General features: G+C 35.0%; 1 protein-coding gene across 1 annotated transcript in view; it reads right to left on the minus strand.

Annotated features, from left to right (window-relative positions):
• The window catches only part of DNAI4 (dynein axonemal intermediate chain 4), a gene marked incomplete at both ends in the record, with an annotated part of 115,728 nt that overhangs the window by 70,113 nt on the left and 25,355 nt on the right, over positions 1–20,260 (minus strand). The window contains 2 exon segments of the mRNA XM_079721049.1: positions 13,236–13,375; positions 16,112–16,268. Of these exon segments, the coding sequence (XP_079577175.1) occupies positions 13,236–13,375; positions 16,112–16,268 (297 nt within the window).

Consider the following 20,260-nt stretch of genomic DNA (forward strand, 5'->3'; position numbering starts at 1 on the left):
TATTACAAAGTATAGTAATTAAAACAGTATGCTATTGACATAAAAACAGACACATAGATCAATGGAACAAAATTGAGAGCTCAGAAATAAACCCACATATATATTGTCAATTAATTTGTAACAAAAGGGCCAAGAATATACAATGGGGAAAGAAATGTCTCTTCAGTAAATGGTGTTGTAAAAACTGAACAACCACAGGCAAAAGAATGAAACTAGATCACTATTTTACACCATACATAAAAATTAACTCAAAATGGATTAAAGACTTGAATGTAAGACCTGAAATCATAAAACTCTTAGAAGAAAACATAGAAAGTATGCTCTTTGACACTGGTCTTAGTAATTCTTTTTTGGATATGTCTCCTCAGGCAAGGGAAACAAAAGCAAAAATAAACAAATGGAACTAGTATATCAAACTAAAAAGTTTTGCACAGCAAAGGAAACTATCAACAAAATGAAAAGGCCTCTTACTGAATGGGAGAAGATATTTTCAAGCAATATATCTTATAAAGGGTTAATATCTAAAATATACATAAAACTCATATAATTCAACATTAAAAACAAACAACCTAATTTTTAAAATGGGCAGAGGACCTGAATAGACTTTTTTCAAAGATGACATGCAGATAGCCAACAGGTACGTGAAAGGTGCTCAACATCACTAACCAACTGGGAAATGCAAATCAAAACACAATAAGATATCATCTCATGCCTGTTAAAATGGTTATTATCAAAAATACAAAAATAACTGTTGGCAAGGATGTGGAGAAAAGGGAACACTTATGCACCATGGGTGAGAATGTGAATTGGTGTAAGCACTATGAAAAGCAGTATGGAGGTTCCTCAAAAAATTAAAAATAGAACTACCATATCATCCAGCAATTCCACTTCTAGGTATTTATACGAAGAAAAGGAAAACACTAATTTGAAAAGATATATGCACCCCCATGTTCATAGCAAAATTAGTACAATAGCCAAAATATGGAAGCAACCTAGGTGTTCCTTGAGGGATGAATGGATAAAGAAGATGTGGTATATATACATAATGTAATAATATATAGCCATGAAAAAATGAAATCTTGCCATCTGCAACAACATGGATGGATCTTAAGATTATTATACTACATGAAATATGCCAGACAGAAAAAGATAAATACCTCATGATCTCACTTATATGTGGAATCTAAAAAAGAGAGAGAGAGAGAGAGCACAGACACAGAGAACAGACTGGTAAATGGCAGAGGCAAGGGAGTGAGGGGTGGGTGAAATGGGTGAAGGGGGTTAAAAAGTACAAATTTCCTTCTATAAAATAAATAAGGCATGGGGGTGTAATGTACAGAGTGGTGACTATAGTTAATAATACTGTTTTGTATATTTGGAAGTTGCTAAGAGAGTAGATCTTGAAAGTACTCATCACAAGAAAAAACTTTTCTATGTACAGGGATGAATGTTAACTAGACTTATGATCATGATCATGATCCATTTCACAATATATACAAACATCTAATTGATATGTTGTACACCTGAAACTAATGTTATATGTCAATTATATCTCAATGAAAAATAATAAAATAATAAAGTATTAGAGCAGGGCTTCCCTGGTGGTTAAGAATCTGCCTGCCAATGCAGGGGACATGGGTTCATTCCCTGGTCCAGGATGATCCATATGCTGTGGAGCAACTAAGCCTGTGCACCACAACTACTGAGCCTGCGCTCTAGAGCCCATGAGCCACAACTGTGGAAGCCCATGCGCCTAGAGCCCATGCTCCACAACAAGAGAAGCCACTGCAATGAGAAGCCCGTGCACTGCAAGGAAGAGCAGCCCCCACTCACCGCAACTAGAGGAAGCCTGCACACAGCAACAAAGACCCAATGCAGCCATAAATAAATGAAAAAATAAATTTATTTTTTAAAAAGATAACAAAGGAATACTATGAACAACTCTATGCCAATAGATTTGATAACCTTGATGAAATTGTCCGATTCCTTGAAAGACACAATCTGCCAAAACTCACACAAGAAGAAATAGACAATCTGTACAGCCCTATATCAATTAAGGAAATTGAATCAATAATTAATAATCTTCCAAAACTGAAAGCACCAGGCCCAGATAGATCCACTGAGTTCTACCAATAATTTAAGGAGAAAATTTCACTTATTCCCTGCAATATATTTCAGAGGATAGAAACAGAGGGAATACTTCTTAACTCATACTTTGAGGCCAGCATTACTCTAATACCAAAAACAGGCAAAAACACCATAAGAAAGAAAAATGGCAGAACAATAACTCTCATGAACACAGATGCAAAAATCCTCTACAAAATATTAGCAATCAAATCCAGCAGTATTTAAAGAGAATTATACACCACAATTAAGTGGAGTTTATCCCAGGTATACAAAGCCTAGTTCAACATTGGAAAATTGATTGATGTAATCCATCACATCAACAGGCCAAAGAAGAAAACTGACTAGATCATATCAACGGATTCAGAAAAAGCACTTGACAAAATCCAACACTCGTTCATGATAAAAACTCTCAGTAATTTAGGAATAGAGGAGGAACTTAACTTGACAAAGAATACCTATAAAAACCTACAGTTAACATACTTAGTGGTTTTCTTCTAGAAACTAGATTTTCCACTAGGATCAGGACCAAGGCAAGGATGTCCCCTTTCATCACTCCTTTTCAACATCCTACTGGAAGTCCAAGCTAATGCAGTAAGATAAGAAAAAGGAAATAAAAGAAATACAGATTGGAAAGGAAGAAATAAAGCTGTTTTTGTTCTCGGATGACATAATCATCTATATAGAAAATCTGAAAGAATTAACAAAAACTACTGAACTAGTAAGTGATTACAGCAAGGTTGCAGGGTACAAGGTTAATACTACACAAAAGTCAATCTCTATCCTGTACACCAACAATGAACAAAGGAATTTGAAATTTAAAACAATATGATTTACATTAGCACCCCAAAAATGGAACAGTAATAAATCTAACAAAATATGTACAAAATCTATTATGAGGAAAACTACTAAACTCTGATGAACAAAATCAAATGAAATAAATGGAGAAAGATTCCATGTTTATTAATAGGAAGACTCAGCATTGTCATGATGTCTGTTCTTCCCAATTTGATCTACAGATTCAACGCAATCCCAATCAAAATCCCAAGAAGTTATTTTGTGCATATCAGCAAACTGATTCTAAAGTTTATGTGAAGGGGCAAAAGATCCAGAAGAGCCAGCACAATACTGGAGACAAAGAACAAAGTCAGAGGACTGACACTACTCAACTTGAAGACTTACTACAGTGCTACAGTAATTAAGACAGTGTGAATGGAACACAATAGAGTACTCAGAAATAAACCCACATTAATATAATCAATTGATCTCTGTCAAAGGAATGGAAAAAACAACTGGAGCAAAGATAGTCTTTTCAACAAATGGTGCTGGAACAACTGGACATCCAAATGCAAAAAAAAAAAAATTAATCTATACACAGATCTTACATCCTTCAGAAAAATTAACTAAAAACTCATTATAGACTTAAAAGTAAAAGCAAAACTAGAAAACTCCTAGAATAAAACATAGGAGAAAATTTAGATGACCTTGGGTATGGCAATGACTTTTTAGAAACAGCAAAAGCACAATCCATTAAGCAGTAATAGATAAGCTGGACTTCATTAAAATTAAAAATATCTGCTCTGTAAAAAGAAATGTCAAGAGAATAACAAGACAAGCCACATATTGGAAGGAAACATTTGCTAAAAATACATCTGGAAAAGGGCTATTGTCCAAAATATACAAATATCTTTTGATCCTTAACAATAAGAGAACAAACAACCAAATTTTAAAATGGGCCAAAAGCTTAACACACCTCATCAAAGAAGACATACAGATGGCAAGTAAGTACACAAAAATATGCTCCACATCATATGTCATAATGGAAGTATAAATTAAAACAAAAATGAGGGGAATTCCCTGGTGCTTCAATGGTTGGGACTTGGTGCTTTCACTGTTGGGGCCTGGGTTCCATCCCTGGCTGGGGAACTAGGATCCCTCAAGCCGGACAATGCAGCCAGAAAACCAAAAAACAAACAAATAAAAATGAGTTTCAAAAAAAAAAAAAAAGAGTTGTCACTACTCACCTATTAGAATGGTCAAAATCTGGAACACTGACAACACAAAATGCTGGTGAGGACGTGGAACCACAGAAACTCTTCATCATTGCTTCTGGGAATGCAAAATGGTACAGCCACTTTCAAGACAGTATGGCTATTTCTTACAAAAATAAAAATACCGTTGCCATACAATCCAGCAATAGCACTCTTGGATATTTACCAAAAGGAGTTAAAAACTTATGTCTACACAAAAACCTGTACACAGATATTTATAGCAGCTTTACTGATAATTGTCAAAATTTGAAACAATCAAGATGCCCTTCAGTAGGTAAATGGATAAATTAACTGTGGTACATCCAGATAATGGTTGGTTAAGAGTCTTGCTACCTATATTCTACAAGCCTTCCATGACGGAGGAGAGGATTTCAGAGGAGTCTCTGTGTGTAGCATTCAGTATGCTTGTTTTCTGTTTGTTTGTTCATTTGTTTTGTTTGTTTGTTAAGTACCCATGTCTTGATCTGTACCTGGTGTTCCCCAGCTAAAGAGCCTCTATTTTGTCCTCTCCAGAGAAGAAATTTCCGACATCTTCCAGGGTAGAAGAGGGGAAGTTGCTCAGAGAATGTACTTGATTCCTTTTTGTGATTGAATTATATTTCATTGCATGTATTTGCACATTTTGTTTATCCATTCATCCATTGATGGACATTTCAGTTGTTTCTACTTTCTGACTATGGTAAAAATTGCTGCCATGAACATGTGTGTACATATATTTGAGTACCTATTTTCCATTCTGTGGGGTATTATATATACCTAAGAGTGGAATTGCTGAGTCATATGGCAATTCTGTGTAATTGTTTGAGAAACTACCAAACTGCTTTCCACAGCAGCTGTACCATTTTACATTCCCAACAGCACTGTATGGGAACTCCAATTTCTCAACTTCTTTGTCAACACTTGTTTTTTTAATTATAGCCATTTAATGTGTGAGAAGTAGTAACTCATTGTGGGTTCTTAAAAAAATTTTTTAATTCAATTTTTTTAATGGAATTCCTCCATTTTTATTATATTTATTAGTAATCTATTTTGTACATATTAGTGTCTATATGTCAATCCCAATCTTCCAATTCATCCCACCCACCCCCAACCCCAGTTTCCCCCCTTGGTGTCTCTACGTTTGTTCTCTATATCTGTGTCTCTATTTATGCCTTGCAAACCGGTTCATCTGTACTGTTTTTCTAGATTCCACATATACGCATTAACATATGATATTTGTTTTTCTCCTTCTGACTCACCTCACTCTGTATGACAGTCTCTAGGTCCATCCACATTTCTACAAATGACCCAATTTCGTTCCTTTTTATGGCTGAGTAATACTCCATTGTATATATGTGCCACATCTTTATCCATTCATATGTCAATGGACATTTGGGTTGTTTCCATGTCCTGGCTATTGTAAATAGTATTGCAATGAACACTGGGGTACATGTGTCCTTTTGAATTATGGTTTTCTCAGGGTATATGCCTAGTAGTGGGATTGCTGGGTCATATGGTAATTCTACTTTTATTTTTTTAAGGAACCTCCATACTGTTCTCCATAGTGGCTGTATCAATTTACATTCCCACCAACAGTGCAAGAGGGTTCCTCTTCTCCACACCCTCTTCAGCATTTATTGTAGATTTTCTGATGATGCCATTTCTAACTGGTGTGAGGTGATACCTCATTGTAGTTTTGATTTGCATTTTTCTAATAATTAGTGATGCTGAGCTGCTTTTCATGTGCCTCTTGGCCATCTGTATGTCTTCTTTGGAGAAATGTCTATTTAGGTCTTCTGCCTATTTTTTGATTGGGTTATTTGTTTTTTTGATATTGAGCTGCATGAGCTGTTTGTATATTTTGGAGATTAATCCTTTGTTTGTTGCTTCACTTGCAAATATTTTCTCCCATTCTGAGGGTTGTCTTTTCATCTTGTTTATGGTTTCCTTTGCTGTGCAAAAGCTTTTAAGTTCCATTAGGTCCCATTTGTTTATTTTTGTTTTTATTTCCATTACTCTAGGAAGTGGGTCAAAAAAGATCTTGCTGTGATTTATGTCACAGTGTTCTTCCTATGTTTCCTCTAAGAGTTTTGTAGTGTCAGGTCTTACATTTAGGTCCTTAATCTCATTGTGGTTTTGATTTGCATTTCTCTAATGACTAATGGTGTTTAACACCTTTTCCTGTGCTTGTTGGCCATTTGTTTTCTTTCTTTGGAAAAATGTCTGTTTAAGTCCTATGCCCATTTTTTAATTGCATTGTCTTTTTGTTCTTGGATTATAAAAGTTCCTTCTATAGTCTGGATAGTAGACCTTAACAGAGATAGGATTTGCAAATATTTTCTTCCATTATGTAAATTGTCCTTTCACTTTTTTTATAGTTATTTGATGCACAGTTTTTAATTTTGATGAAGCTCAATAAATCTATTTTTTTCTTTTGTTCACCATGCTTCTAGTGTCATATCTAAGAATCTATTACCAAGGCAAAGGGCAAAAATATTTACCCCAATTTTTTTCTAAGAGTTTTATAATTTTGGCTCTTACACTTAAATCGTTGATCCACTTTGAGTTAATTTTTGTATATGATATGAATCCAAGTTTATTCTTTTGCATGTGGCTATCTAGTTGTCCCAGCACCAGTTGCTTAAAATACTATTTACCTCTATTTAATGGTCTTGGCACCTTTATCAAAAGTCATTTAACCATATATATGAGGGTTTATTTCTGGGATCTCTATTCTATTCTTTTGGTCTATATATCCATCTTTGTGCTAGTACCACCCATTTTGATCACTATAAATTTATAGCAAGTTTTCAAATCAGGAAGTATGAGCTCTCTAACTTTTTTCTTTTTCAAGATTGTTTTGGCTACTTGGGGATACTTTGATATTCCATATAAATTTTAGGATGACTTTTTTTGTATTGTTGCAAAATAGTCTTTGGGATTATTTTGGGTGGTATTCACATCTTAATAACATTAAGTCTTTCAACCCATAAACACAGAATGTATTTCCCATTTACTTAGGTCTCCTTTAATTCTTTTCAGCAATGTTTTATAGGTGTCAGTGTACAAGTCTTTCGTCTCCTTGGTTAAATTTATTCCTAGGTATTTTATTATTTAGGATGCTATTATAAACACAATTACTTTCTTAATTTCCTTTTTGGATTGTTCATAGGTAATATATAGAAATACAACTGAATTTTGTGTGCTGATCTTATATTCTGCAACTTTTCTTTTTATTTTATCTATATGAGATGATGGATGTTAATTAAACCTATTGTGGTAATCTTTTCACAATATAGGTAAATCAAACCATCATGCTGTACTTATACATTAATGTATGTCAATTATTTCTCAATAAAACTGGAAAAAATAGTGAGTCTCTTGTTAGAGAACATATAGATGGATCATGGGTTTTTTTCTTCCAGTTTTTTTGATGTTTGTTATCTTTGTTTAATCCACCCTACCAACCTTTGCTCTTTAATTGGAGTATTTAATCCATTTATTTAAAGTAATTACTGTTTAGGAAGGGCTTCTGCCATTTTTAATCTGTCTTCTTTATGTCTTAAATTTTCTTGTTCTTCAAATCCTCCATGACCATTTTCTTTAATGTTTAATTGATCTTTTTTATACTGCATCATTTTTATTCCTCTCTAACTTTTTTTCTGTAATTTTTAAGTTATTTCTTGGTGACTGCCTTGGGAATTAAAATTAATTTCTTAAAATTTTAACATTCTATTTTGAAGTAATACTACCTTACTTCAATTATATACAAAAACTGCTCCTATACAGCTAAATCCCACCCACTTTAAGTTGATGTTGTCACAAATTATGCTTTGTATGCCCATTAGCATAGATTTAGAATTATTGTTCAATGCATTTATTTTAAATCATATTGCAAAAAAAATAGAAGTTTCAAACCAAAATTACAATATTGGCTTTTGTATTGACTTATGTAGTTACCTTTACCAGTGTTCTTTATTTCTTCATATGCCTTCGAGTTACTGTCTAGTATCCTTTCATTTCTGCCTGAAGGGACTCCTGTTAGCATTTCTTGTAAGGCAGTTCTACTAGTGCTGAATTCCCTTAGCTTTTAGTTATCTAGGAACATCTTAATTTCTCCTTCATGAGGATATATTCAGTTTTAATTATTTAATTAAATTTCTCCTTCATGAGGATTATTTGAAGAAAATAGAATTCCTGGTTGACAGTTTTTTCTTTTGGTGCTTTAAGTATATCATCCCACTGGCTTCCAGCCTCCAGGTTTCTGCTGAAAATTGAGTGTAATCTGATTGATGATCCTTTGTAAATGATGAGTTACTTTTCTCTTGCTGCTTTCAAGATTTTCTCTTTGTATTTCAACTGTTTGATTATAATATGTCTCAGTGTGGATCTCTTTATTTTTATCTTTCTTGGAGTTCATTTAGCTTCTCGGAGGTGCAGATTTATGTCTTTTATCAAATTTGGGAATATTTAGGTCACTACTTCTTCAACTTTTCTTTGTGCCCCTTTATCTCTTTCTTCTTCCCTCTTTCTGAAATTTCCATTATATGTATGTTGGTGACTTGATGGAGTCCCACAGGTCCTTTAGGCTCTGTTCATTTTTCTTCATTATTTTTTCTTTCTGCTTCTCAGACTGGATTATTTCAACTGACCTATTATTAAAAACTGGTGATTCTTTCTTTTGCCTGCTCAGATGTGCTACTGAAAACTCTAGGGAGTTTTTCCATTTCAGTTATTGTACTTTTAACTCCAGAATTTATGTTTTTTTCCTTTTTATAATTTCTATCTTTATTGATATTTTTTATTTGTTCACACACCATTCTCTTGGTTTATTTTATCTCTTTGTCCATAGCTTCCTTTAGCTTTTTTTTCTCTCTCTTTTTTTTTTTTAATACAATTGATCTAAAACCTTTGCCTAGTAAGTTTAATGTCTATACTTCCTCAGGGAGAGTTTCTGTTCATTTCTTCTTTGAAAGAGCCATACCTTCTTTTTCCTCTGTATTCTTTGCAATTTTTTTTTTTTGACAATTAAACATTTTGAATATAATATGTGGTATTTCTGGAAATCACTCTCTTCCTCAGGATTTGATATCATAGTTTGCTGTGAGTGGTAGTTGTTTGTTTGCTAAGTGATTTTGCTAAACTACTTTTGTAAAGTCTGTATTTTTTGTCACATATCATCTCATAAGTGTTTGTTTTTTAGCTTTTGGTCAGTTAGTGTCCTGACAGAGATTTCCTTGAACACTTGGGTTTCTTCCCACTCAGAAGAAAAAAAGGAAAGAAAGAAAGGAAAAAAAGAAAAAAAGGGGAAAAAAACCCTCCCAGTCTTTGCAGATGGGCTCCATGTTGGGGAATTCCTTCAATGCTTACACAGGCTGCTTAAAACTATACCACAGCTTTCGCTTCCTGCTTGTACTGAGCCTAGAGATCAGCCAGAGGTGAAAGTTTAGGATCTTTTCAGGTCTTTTCTGAGCATGCATCCTGCCCTAAGCATGTGCATGACTTTCTGAATTCCTCTGTATATGCAAGCCTTTTTCAATACCTTAATTTTCCAAAGAAAGTCTCTCCCAGTTTTTTCTTCCAGGCTTTCAGTGTGTCTCTTGTTTGACTCAGTTGCATTATTTTGCCTCAGGTAGCAGTGAGTTGTTCATCTGCCTTACAGTTTTTTGAAGAATGCATTATGCTTATCACCTGAGAGAGTTCTGGGTTAGGCAAAAAAACACAAATGCCTTATGTCAATCCTCCAGGTAGCCCCTAGACAGGTTAAAACATACAAACCAAATTCTTTGAGAATAAGGTCTGTTCTGTTCCCTGTGGAACCAAGGGCCAGGGTCTCACACTGGGAAGGCAGGCTTCTACCTTTAAGACCACTACTCTACTGGGGAGGGGAGTGGGACAAGAGCAAGTAAAGATGCCACAAAGCTTTCTTACTAATTGTAAGTTTCTCTTTTCTTGATTTAGCACCTGCTTAGAAGTTTGTCTATTTTAATCTTTTTAAAGAATTAGCTTATGGTTTTGCTGAGTAACAAAGGCCATTAAGATTATAACCTTTCTTCTAATTACCTTTTTGGCCACAGCATTCAGAAGTTTGGCAATGCAGTGTCCTCAGAGTTGTGAATTTATAAACATTGAAAGATAGTAAGTGTAGTAGTTAAGAGAACAGGTTCAAGAACCAGACTGTCTGGGAGTATCATTGTCCACCATAGTAACTGAGTGACCTTGGGCAAATTAGCTAACATCTCTTTGCCTGTTTCTTCTTCCATAAAATGAGGAATAGGGAGTTCCCTGGTGGTCCAGTGGTTAGGACTTGGTACTTTCACTGCCATGGCCCAGGTTCAATCCCTGGTTGGGGAACTAAGATCCTGCAAGCCATGGGGGTGTGGCCCCCCCAAAAAAAATGAGGACTAGTAAGAGCTCCTACCTCATAGGGTTGCTGTGAGAATTAAATCAGTTAATATACAGGCATACCTCATTTACTGCTCTTTTCAGATATTGCATTTTTTCCAAATTGAAGGTTTGTGGCAACCCTGCATTGAACAAGTCTGTCGGTGCCATTTTTCCAACAGCATTTGCTCACCTCATGTCTCTATGTCACATTTTGATAATTCTTGCAGTATTTAACTTTTTCATTATTATATTTGTTATGGTGAGGTGTGATCAGTGATCTTTGATGTTAGTATTGTAATTGTTTGGGGGTAACATGAACCATGTCAATATAAGACAGTGAACTTATTCTATAAATGTAGTTTATGTTCCAACTGCTCCACTGACTGACTCATCCCCCATCTCTCTCCTTCTCCTCAAGCCTCCCCAGCTCCTCAGAAATGACAATATTGAAATTAGGCCAATTAATAACCTTATAATGGTCTCTAAGTGTTCAAGAGAAAGAAAGAATAACACATCTCACTCTAAATCAAAAACTAGAAATGATTAAGTTCCATGAGGAAGGCATGTTGAAAGCTGAGAGGCCCAAAGCTAGGCCTCTTGCACCAAACAGCCAAATTGTGAATGAAAAGGAAAAGTTCTTGAAGGAAATTAAAAGTGCTACTCTAGTGAACACGAGTGATAAGAAAGCAAAACAGCCTTATTGCTGATAGGAGGAAGTTTTAGTGGTCTGGGTAGAAGATGAAAACCAGCCACAACATTCCCTTAAGCCAAAGCCTAATCCAGAACAAGACCCTAACTCCCTTCAATTCTATGAAGGCTGAGAGAGGTGAGGAAGCTGCAGAAGAAGTGTCTGAAGCTAGCAGAGGTTGGTTCATGATGTTTAAGGAAAGAAGCCATCTCCATAACATAATAGTGCAAGGTGAAGCAGCATAAGCTGATGTTGAAGCTATAGCAAGTTAACCAGAAGACCTACTTAAGATAATTCATAAAGGTGGCTATGCTAAACAACAGATTTTCAATATAGATGAAACAGCCTTGTATTGGAAGAAGACACCATCCAGGATTGTTACAGCTAGAGAGGAGAAGTCAATCTCTGGCTTCAAAGATTCAAAGGACAGGCTGACTCTCTTTTCAGTTAGGAGCTAATGCAGCTGATGACTTTGAGTTGCAGCCAATGCTCATTTACCATTCTGAAAATACTAGAGCCCTTAATAATTATGATAAATCTACTGTTGAGATCTACTACACAGAAAAAAACATTCTTTTCAAAATATGACTGCTCATTGACAATGCACCTGGTCACCCAAGAACTCTGATGGAGATGTACCATGAGATTCATGTTATTTTCATGCCTACTAACACAATATCCATTCTGCAGCCCATGGATCAAGGAGTCATTTTAACTTTCAAGTCTTATTATTTAAGAAATACATTTTGGAAGGCTATAGCTGTCATAGATAGTGATTCCTGTGATGGATCTGGGCAAAATAATTTGAAAACCTTCTAGAAAGGACTCATCATTCTAGATGCCATTAAGAACATCCGTGATTCATAGAAAGAGGTCAAAATATAAACATTAACAGGAGTTAGGAAGAAGTTGATTCCAACCCTCATGGATGACTTTAAGGGGTTCAAGACTTTAGTAGAAATAACTACAGATGTGGTAGAAATAGCAAGAGAACTAGGATTAGAAGTAGAGCCTGAATGAATTGCTGCAATCTGCTTCTTATGGATGAGCAAAGAAAGTGGTTTCTTGAGATGAAATTTACTCTTGGTGAAGATGCTGTAAAGATTGTTGAAATGACATCAAAGGATTTAGAATATTAAATAAACTTAGTTGACAAGGCAGTGGCAGGGTTTGAGAGGACTGAGTCCAATTTTGAAAGAAGTTCTACTATGAGTAAAATGCTATCAAACAGCATTACATGCTACAGAGAAATCACTCATGAAAGGAAGAGTCAATCAATGTAGCAAACTTCATTGTTGTCTTATTTTAAAAATTTTCTACATCCACCCCAATCTTCAGCAACCACCACCCTGTTCAGTCAGCAGCCATCAACATCAAGGCAAGATGCTCTATAACAAAAAGATTATGACTCACTGAAGGCTCTATGATGGTTAGCATTTTTTTAGCAATAAAGTATTTTAAATTAATGCATATACATTAGTTTTTTAGATATAATGCTATTGTACACTTAATAGACTATAGTATATTATATGTGCTGGGACATTTTAAAAATTCACGTGACTAGCTTTATTGCGATATTCACTTACCTGGAGTGGTCTGGAACCGAACCTGCAATATCTCCCAGGTATGCCTGTATGTGAAAAGCCTAAAATAGTGCTTGGCCTGTTTTAAATTGTATTAGTTATGGTCGATATGCTTTGTTACAGTAACAATCAGTTTCTATAAATGTTTCATAAATATTTGAAGGATTCAAAGTTCTATGATATAGTTTGTATAAAAATCAAGATAATTATGTTATTCAAACCTTCTAAATCTGTATTTATTACTTGTAACTTAATTGTCAAATTCTGAAAGCTGTAGATCACAGCACCCAGTTATTGTTGTGATTTGGTCAAATCATTTATATTTTTGCCTTATATACTGTAGTATTGATTTGTTAATTGACAGACTCAAAGAATATATATTAAAATATGGTAATTTAGCAAGCAGAATAAAACATAAATTACCTTTGTCTTCCTTCATGATTTTGTCACATTGAACGTGTTTATTCTTTGGTGCTCCATTAATAGTCTGCATCATCCTTTCTACATATAAGTCATTGCCTAATCTATTTCGACAAAGAGTCTCATAGTTCTTGTTTCTCCGGCTATAAAAAGTAATATATACTCAACTTATTAATAAAAATTAATCTTTACCACACATATCTTTTTCTATTGATATTATGCTTTTTCTTAAAATTACCTTCTTTAATGTGGATTGCACCAAAAATTGAAATGAAAGTTTAAGACACTTCTTAGGGAAAAACTGCATTAAACCACCTCCAAAGGACTCTTTTACACTATATCCCCCAACATCCCTACAACTTTCGGTACCCACCAATAATATCCTAGCATTATCTCCACATAGGCTTTATGAATTTTGATTATAAAGTTATAAATTTCCCTCAAAGTACTACTTTTGTGTCATCCCGCAGTATGTATTATTTTCATAATTGTTTTGTTCTGAGTATTTCTTTGATTTCCATTATGATTTCTTCTTTGGTTCATGAGGAATTTACAAAATGTGCTTTTTAACTTCCAAAAACATATGTGAATATGTATCTATGTTTTAGTTGAGATTTATGTAATTAATTTTTAACTTCATTCCACTGTGGTCAGAGAAATTAGTTTGTCTGACACTACTTTGAAATTTTTGAAACCTTGCTTCATGGCCTTGTACATGGATGATTTTTGTAAATGTTCCATGTGTGCTTGAGAAGAGTGTGTATCCTCTAACTGTTAAATTCAGAGTTCTATATATGACCATTAAATTATGTATTTGCTCAAATTTTCTATAACTATACTAATTTTATCTGATTGACTTATCAATAATTAAGAGAGGTATATTCATACCTCTTACTTTAATAAGATACTTATCAAGTTTCCAATTTTTGCTTTATATATTAAGAGGTTATTTTATTAGGAGTTTCAAGTTTAGAATTATTATACCTTCCTATCATTATGAAACCACACTCTTTATCCCTAATAATGCTATTGGTTTGTTTCTCTGTAGATGATGTGTTCTTTATTTTTTTTTCCTTCTGTTTTTAAAATCTTCTTTTAATATTTGGTATTTTGGAGTATGAGTACAATGTGTCCCGTTTGTGTGTGTGTGGCTTTCTTTTTATTTATTCCTATTTCTGTGGAATGGTGTTTTTCAATAGTTTGGGGAATTACTTACTCTCCTTGAATAGTAACTCTCGTCCATTCTTTCTATTCTGCCCTTTTGGAACTGATTAGGTATATGTTAGACCTTTAGACTATTATCAATATCTATTTAATATCAAAGATTAAATCAATATTTAATATCAAAGATTAAATCAATATTTACTTTTTAATTTTAACAATTATATAAACATACTTTATTTTAAAATTCTCTTTAAATATTTTGCATTATAAGTAATCATTTTGATAGTTTCTTAGTGTTAATGATGTTTTAACTCTATCTTTTATTTAAATATTTCACATATATTTTATACTTTATATTAGATAATATCATTACCCATGGTCCTCAGGATCTAGATCTAGGATTTGTTATTTTTAAAATTCTCATTCATAATGACTTCTTTATTGGTTTGGTGTATTTTTACTAAACTCAAACTGAATGAATCTTAAGAGTTTAAATGGGATACGCTTTCCTCCAGAGAAAATTTGTATTTGCTTATGATAGTAGCTAGGAGACCCTACTGACCTGGGACCACTTGAGATAACTGAGATCCTTGTAAGGGTCTTGGTTTAACATAAGAATCTCTTCTTCAGCTGTCTCAATTTGTGGGGGACCCAAGACTTACTAGTGGACTCTAGATCCATGTGCTAATATTAACATTTGCTTCTAGAATCTCTCCCTCTATGATTTCAGATCACTTATCTATCCCATTGTTATTCTTTTCCTTTCCTTTTTCTGGTCCTGGGAGCTTTCCCTTATGTCTCATGAGCTTTAAAATTATGCTGTTTGAGTTATAAAGCAGAAACTAATACACCATTGTAAAACAATTATACTCCAATAAAGATGTTAAAACAAAAAAAAAGTATGCTATTTGAGATCTAATTGTACTATATTATATAGTCTAAACAATTTTGCAAGATTTTATATCTGAATAAAAATAATACCATAAAATTATTTTAGTGATGAATTTTTTAGTACTATAAATCATGTTCAAATTATACTTGAAGAAACTAATCTGAACAACTATATTAATAATATATTTATGTAGCTGTATTAATTTCAGACAGAGCAGACTTCAGAGCAAGGAAAATTATCAGAGATAAAGAGGGGCATTACATAATGATAAAGGGGTCAAGTATCCAAAAAGACATAACAATCCTTAATGTGTATGTGCCTAACAAGAGAGTTTCAAAATAACATGAGGCAAAAACTAATGATCCATTTATATTCATTAATAAAGAGAAATGGAAAATCTACTCTCAATAGTAAATTCAGTCATTTCCCCATAACATATTTTCCCTTTTAAGTTTTAAATATAAAAAATGGCAGTGATTTCTTTTTAACTTGAAAATAATTCATATATGCATAAAAGAAAAAATCATTAAAACCTATACTGAGACTTAGAAGCTTCCTTTATTTCTTTTATTATATAACTTAGTAGCTCACCTACTTTTTAAAGAATATGGTAAAGCTATGGTTCCTCTTCTAGGAAAAACATACAGCATAAACACTTTACATGTAATTTCATGAGGCACATATGTAACTTTATATACGATTTCACCAGGCACATATACCACCAGTGTTTATCCAGAAATCCCCAAAGAGAGAAACAAGGATAAGGGCCTCTGATTTAGCATTTAAATTACAAAAGCAATGTAAACAACTGAACAATACATACCTTACTTTCTCAGCTTCTTCAGATTCTACAGAAACCATGACTGTTGGTAGGTTAAAAAAGTTCATCGTTTCTGTCTCTGTGAGTATTATCTCTATAGTCTTCTCCAGGTCTTCTTTTGTTACAATTTTTCCAGGTGTTGCCCTAATAACTCGTAAATCTAAAATACATGACTTAATAAAAATCATTTACTAATTGTTATTTTTAATTTTCATTTCATCAAAATACCATGACGAGTCATACATTGCAGGTGGCATTACATGGTCAAGGAAAAGGTCATGTTGTGAGATGTAGTCTATTTAATCCCTCTGAAGCCAAACTGGATCCTATGGCTCATAAACCATCTCTGTTGCTGATATATCAAGCCTACTCCAATCTCAGATGTGTAGTCATGACTACAAGGGCATCCCATTACATCTATCCTATAATATTAACAGGGAGATTGGGGTGAAAAACTATTGATACAACTCAAGAGACATATGGGCAAGTGTATTTCCCAGATAATATGCAATCCTTCTCCAAGCCCTGAAGCTAATTTCTAGTCTATATCTACAACAGTCTTTTATTCTGTTTGTCCTTCTTATTGGTTGACTTTTGATTTAGATTACAGCCCACCTCTAATCATCTTCACCAAGAGCTAAAAAGACTCTCCAGTGAAAGTTGTGGTTAAATATAGGAGAAAAAGAGGCTCAATATCCATGTAAAACATACATTGAAAAGGGTTAGCCTCAAGCCTGTAGTCTTGTCAGAAGTCCAAGATTCTTGAAAAATTTCACTGAGGATGGAGTGTCAGGGATAGAGAGTTTGGACTTGGTTGTATGGGTAATAAAGAGCCAAGACACAGTATATAGGTCAGAGTTCAATGTTTTCTGTTAAAAACAGCATGTGAAGCAGGGATCCATGAGGCTTTGACATGGGTAAAGCTTGAAAAGCTTTAGGAAAACAAGACTTAAGGGTATACACTTTCCAGAGATTAAGGCTCAGTCTCCTTAAGAAGGCCCAAAGCCTGAGAAAAACAGTCTCTTTATAACCTAAAAAATATACAAGCTACTAATTTCACAAACCAATCATCAACACTTGGAATGGCTAAATAATAGTATACTCATCTATGAATATTAACTAGTAATTAAATATGACATTAAAAACATATGAAAATGTTTGTGATAAAATGTAAAGTGACAGAATAATGCAGGACAAAACCCATGCTATGGTTATAACAATTAAAATACTTATGCATATGGAGAAGCTGAGGAAGTAAAATTTTTAATTGCTAATCCTTTATAGTATTGGATGATTCTTCTTTTTAAAAATGTTCTTTAATTTTTATTATTTATGCAATAAATTTAAAATATGAGGGAGAGATGATTTATATAACTAAATCTAGCTAAGGTAGAAATAAGGTAAGTGAAAAAGTAAATGAATTACCCATATGGACACAACTGGAGATATATCTAGTTCAAACTTTTCGTTTTATCAGTGAAGAAAATGAGAAACAGAGAGGCTAAGTGAGAAGTTTAAGGTCACATAGGAATACTGGCAGTTTTGAGACTAGAAATTTTGTTTCTTTTTTTTTTTTTTTTTTTGTGGTACGCAGGCCTCTCCGGACGCGCAGGCTCAGCGGCCATGGCTCACGGGCCTAGCCACTCCGCGGCATGTGGGATCTTCCCGGACCAGGGCACGAACCCGTGTCCCCTGCACTGGCAGGCGGACTCTCAACCACTGCACCACCAGGGAAGCCCCTAAATTTTGGTTCTTGATTCTCTAAACTTCCTTTCTTTAAGACCACCAGATCTTCATCTATGGTTTAGTTACATATACCTTAAAGTAGCATTATGGCACAGATATGCTAATTATAAAAATGAATGATCTTACAGTAGATAGAACCTAATAGGGGACTTCCCTGGTGGCGCAGTAGTTAAAAATCCGCCTGCCAGGACAGGAAAAAAGACACAGAAGTAGAGAATGGACTTGAGGACACGGGGAGGGGGAAGGGTAAGCTGGGACGAAGTAAGACAGTAGCACTGACATACATACACTACCAAATGTAAAATAGATTGCTAGTGGGAAGCAGCCGCATGGAACAGGGAGATCAGCTTGGTGCTTTGTGACCACCTAGAGGGGTGGGATAAGGAGGGTGGGAGGGAGATGCAAGAAGGAGGTGATATGAGGATATACGTATTCATATAGCTGATTCACTTTGTTACACTGCAGAAACTAACACAACACTGTAAAGCAATTATACCCCAATAAAGATGTTTTTAAAAAAAAAGAATCCGCCTGCCAATGCAGTGGACATGGGTTCGAGCCCTGGTCCAGGAAGATCCCACATGACGCAGAGCAACTAAGCTCATGCACCACAACTAATGAGCCTGTGCTCTACAGCCTGCAAGCCACAACTACTGAGCTTGTATGCCACGACTACCACGACTAGGTGCCATGCGCGTGCTCTGCAACGAGAAGCCACAGCAATGAGAAGCCCACGCACTGCAACTAAGAATAGCCCTGCTCGCTACAACTAGAGAAAGCCCACGTGCAGCAACGAAGACCCAATGCAGCCAGAAATAAAAATAAAAAATAAAAGGTATACCAGATTATGTTAATGTGCAGTCAAGACTGAGAAATAGTAATATACCAGGTGGTAGAGGTAGAATTGTTTGGGTGTGACTCAGTTTAGAGACCTGACTTTGTAGTTAGAATTCACCAGCAGGCCAAGACGATATAAACATCTATATTATTCTTCAAGGCTTCTGGAGGTGAAGTTTTGTTACGTTTGTTTGTTTGTTTGTTTTTGATGTAGACAAATAGAGGTAGACCTCAAGGCAAATCATTACATAAATATTTTCTTCTTTATCTTAAGAGGAGTGCAAATCCATTGGAGGGCTTTAAGCAGGGAGAATGTGATTAGATTGTGTTCTTTGAAAGATCATTCTAATAGGGATACAGTAGGATAATTTGTTGGCTTAGAAATCCCACTAGGGGATTAAAGATAGAAAGGGAATATTAAGGGAGTTTGGGGAGACTGTTGTAAACTATTGACCACTCAAGAAAAGAATCTAGTAACCTAGCAACAACCTACACTACCTTGATGAAAGACCAGGTGCATCCAAGCACCAGGCACACTCAAGCCACAAACCCTCATTGTTAAAACACAATAGATATGCGGTCTGAATCTTGTTACATGAAGTCAGGGAGTTAGTAGTCCTTGAAGAGTAGCATTTCTGCAAGACAGAAATATAGGTGAAAAAGGAAGGAAAGTAGGTGAAAGGGGACATTATACCAAAACCTGAGATGAATTACCATATATTAGTATATGGCAACACCCTTCTGCTAATATACATATTTAAATAGCGTCATGACTGTCCCCATTAGACCATACAGGGTCAAAGGAGGAACTAATGATTTAAGTCTTGACGTCTACCCAAAACTGAGAAAGAAGGTGGTCTTCTCTTCCCACCCCACTTCTTCTTTGATTATAAAGATGTAACCCTCTTTGTTCTCAGGGCTGTGCCCCCTTGCCTGCCCTCTTGTAGCCCTCCCAAGTATCCTATGCTAATAAACTCACTCTTTGCCTATCGCTTTGCCTCATGCTGAATTCTTTCTGTAAGGAGAAACAAGAACCTGAGCTTGAGTAAGTCCTGACACCAGGTGAGCAGCTTCAATTAAAAGACAGTGGATTTGAGTCCCCTCCTAAGTCAGGGACTGTAGGTTCAAGTCCCAGTCTGAGGTGTGGCTGGGCTTGAGTCCCATTCCATGGGTTCAAGTCCCATCCTGTGGATTCAAGTCCCAATCTGAATTTTGGCTGTGTTCGTGTCCCATCCAAGAAGGAGAGCAGGTTCAGTTCTGCATACAGTTTGGAAAAACAAATTGGAGGGTGGCAAGAATATATGTAGAGACTGCTGGGGGAGCTTATGACAATAATTCAATTCTTTGTCCCCTCCTGAGAGGACGGGCGTCTTCCTACAACAGACATTGCTAATTGCTTAAGTTTTCATTGCTAAGCCTTTCTCCCTTCCCTGGCCTCTTTCCATTAATACAGGCTGAGAAATAAAATATTTGGCTTTTCCAGCCGCTCTTGAAGCTAGTGGTGTCAATGTGACACAGTTCTGGTCACTGAGATAAAAACAGAAATATACAGGAAAAAGGAAACCTTCT

This window comes from Hyperoodon ampullatus (genome assembly GCF_949752795.1).
Source record: "Hyperoodon ampullatus genome assembly, chromosome: 2".
NCBI classification, from domain to species: Eukaryota; Metazoa; Chordata; class Mammalia; order Artiodactyla; family Ziphiidae; genus Hyperoodon; species Hyperoodon ampullatus.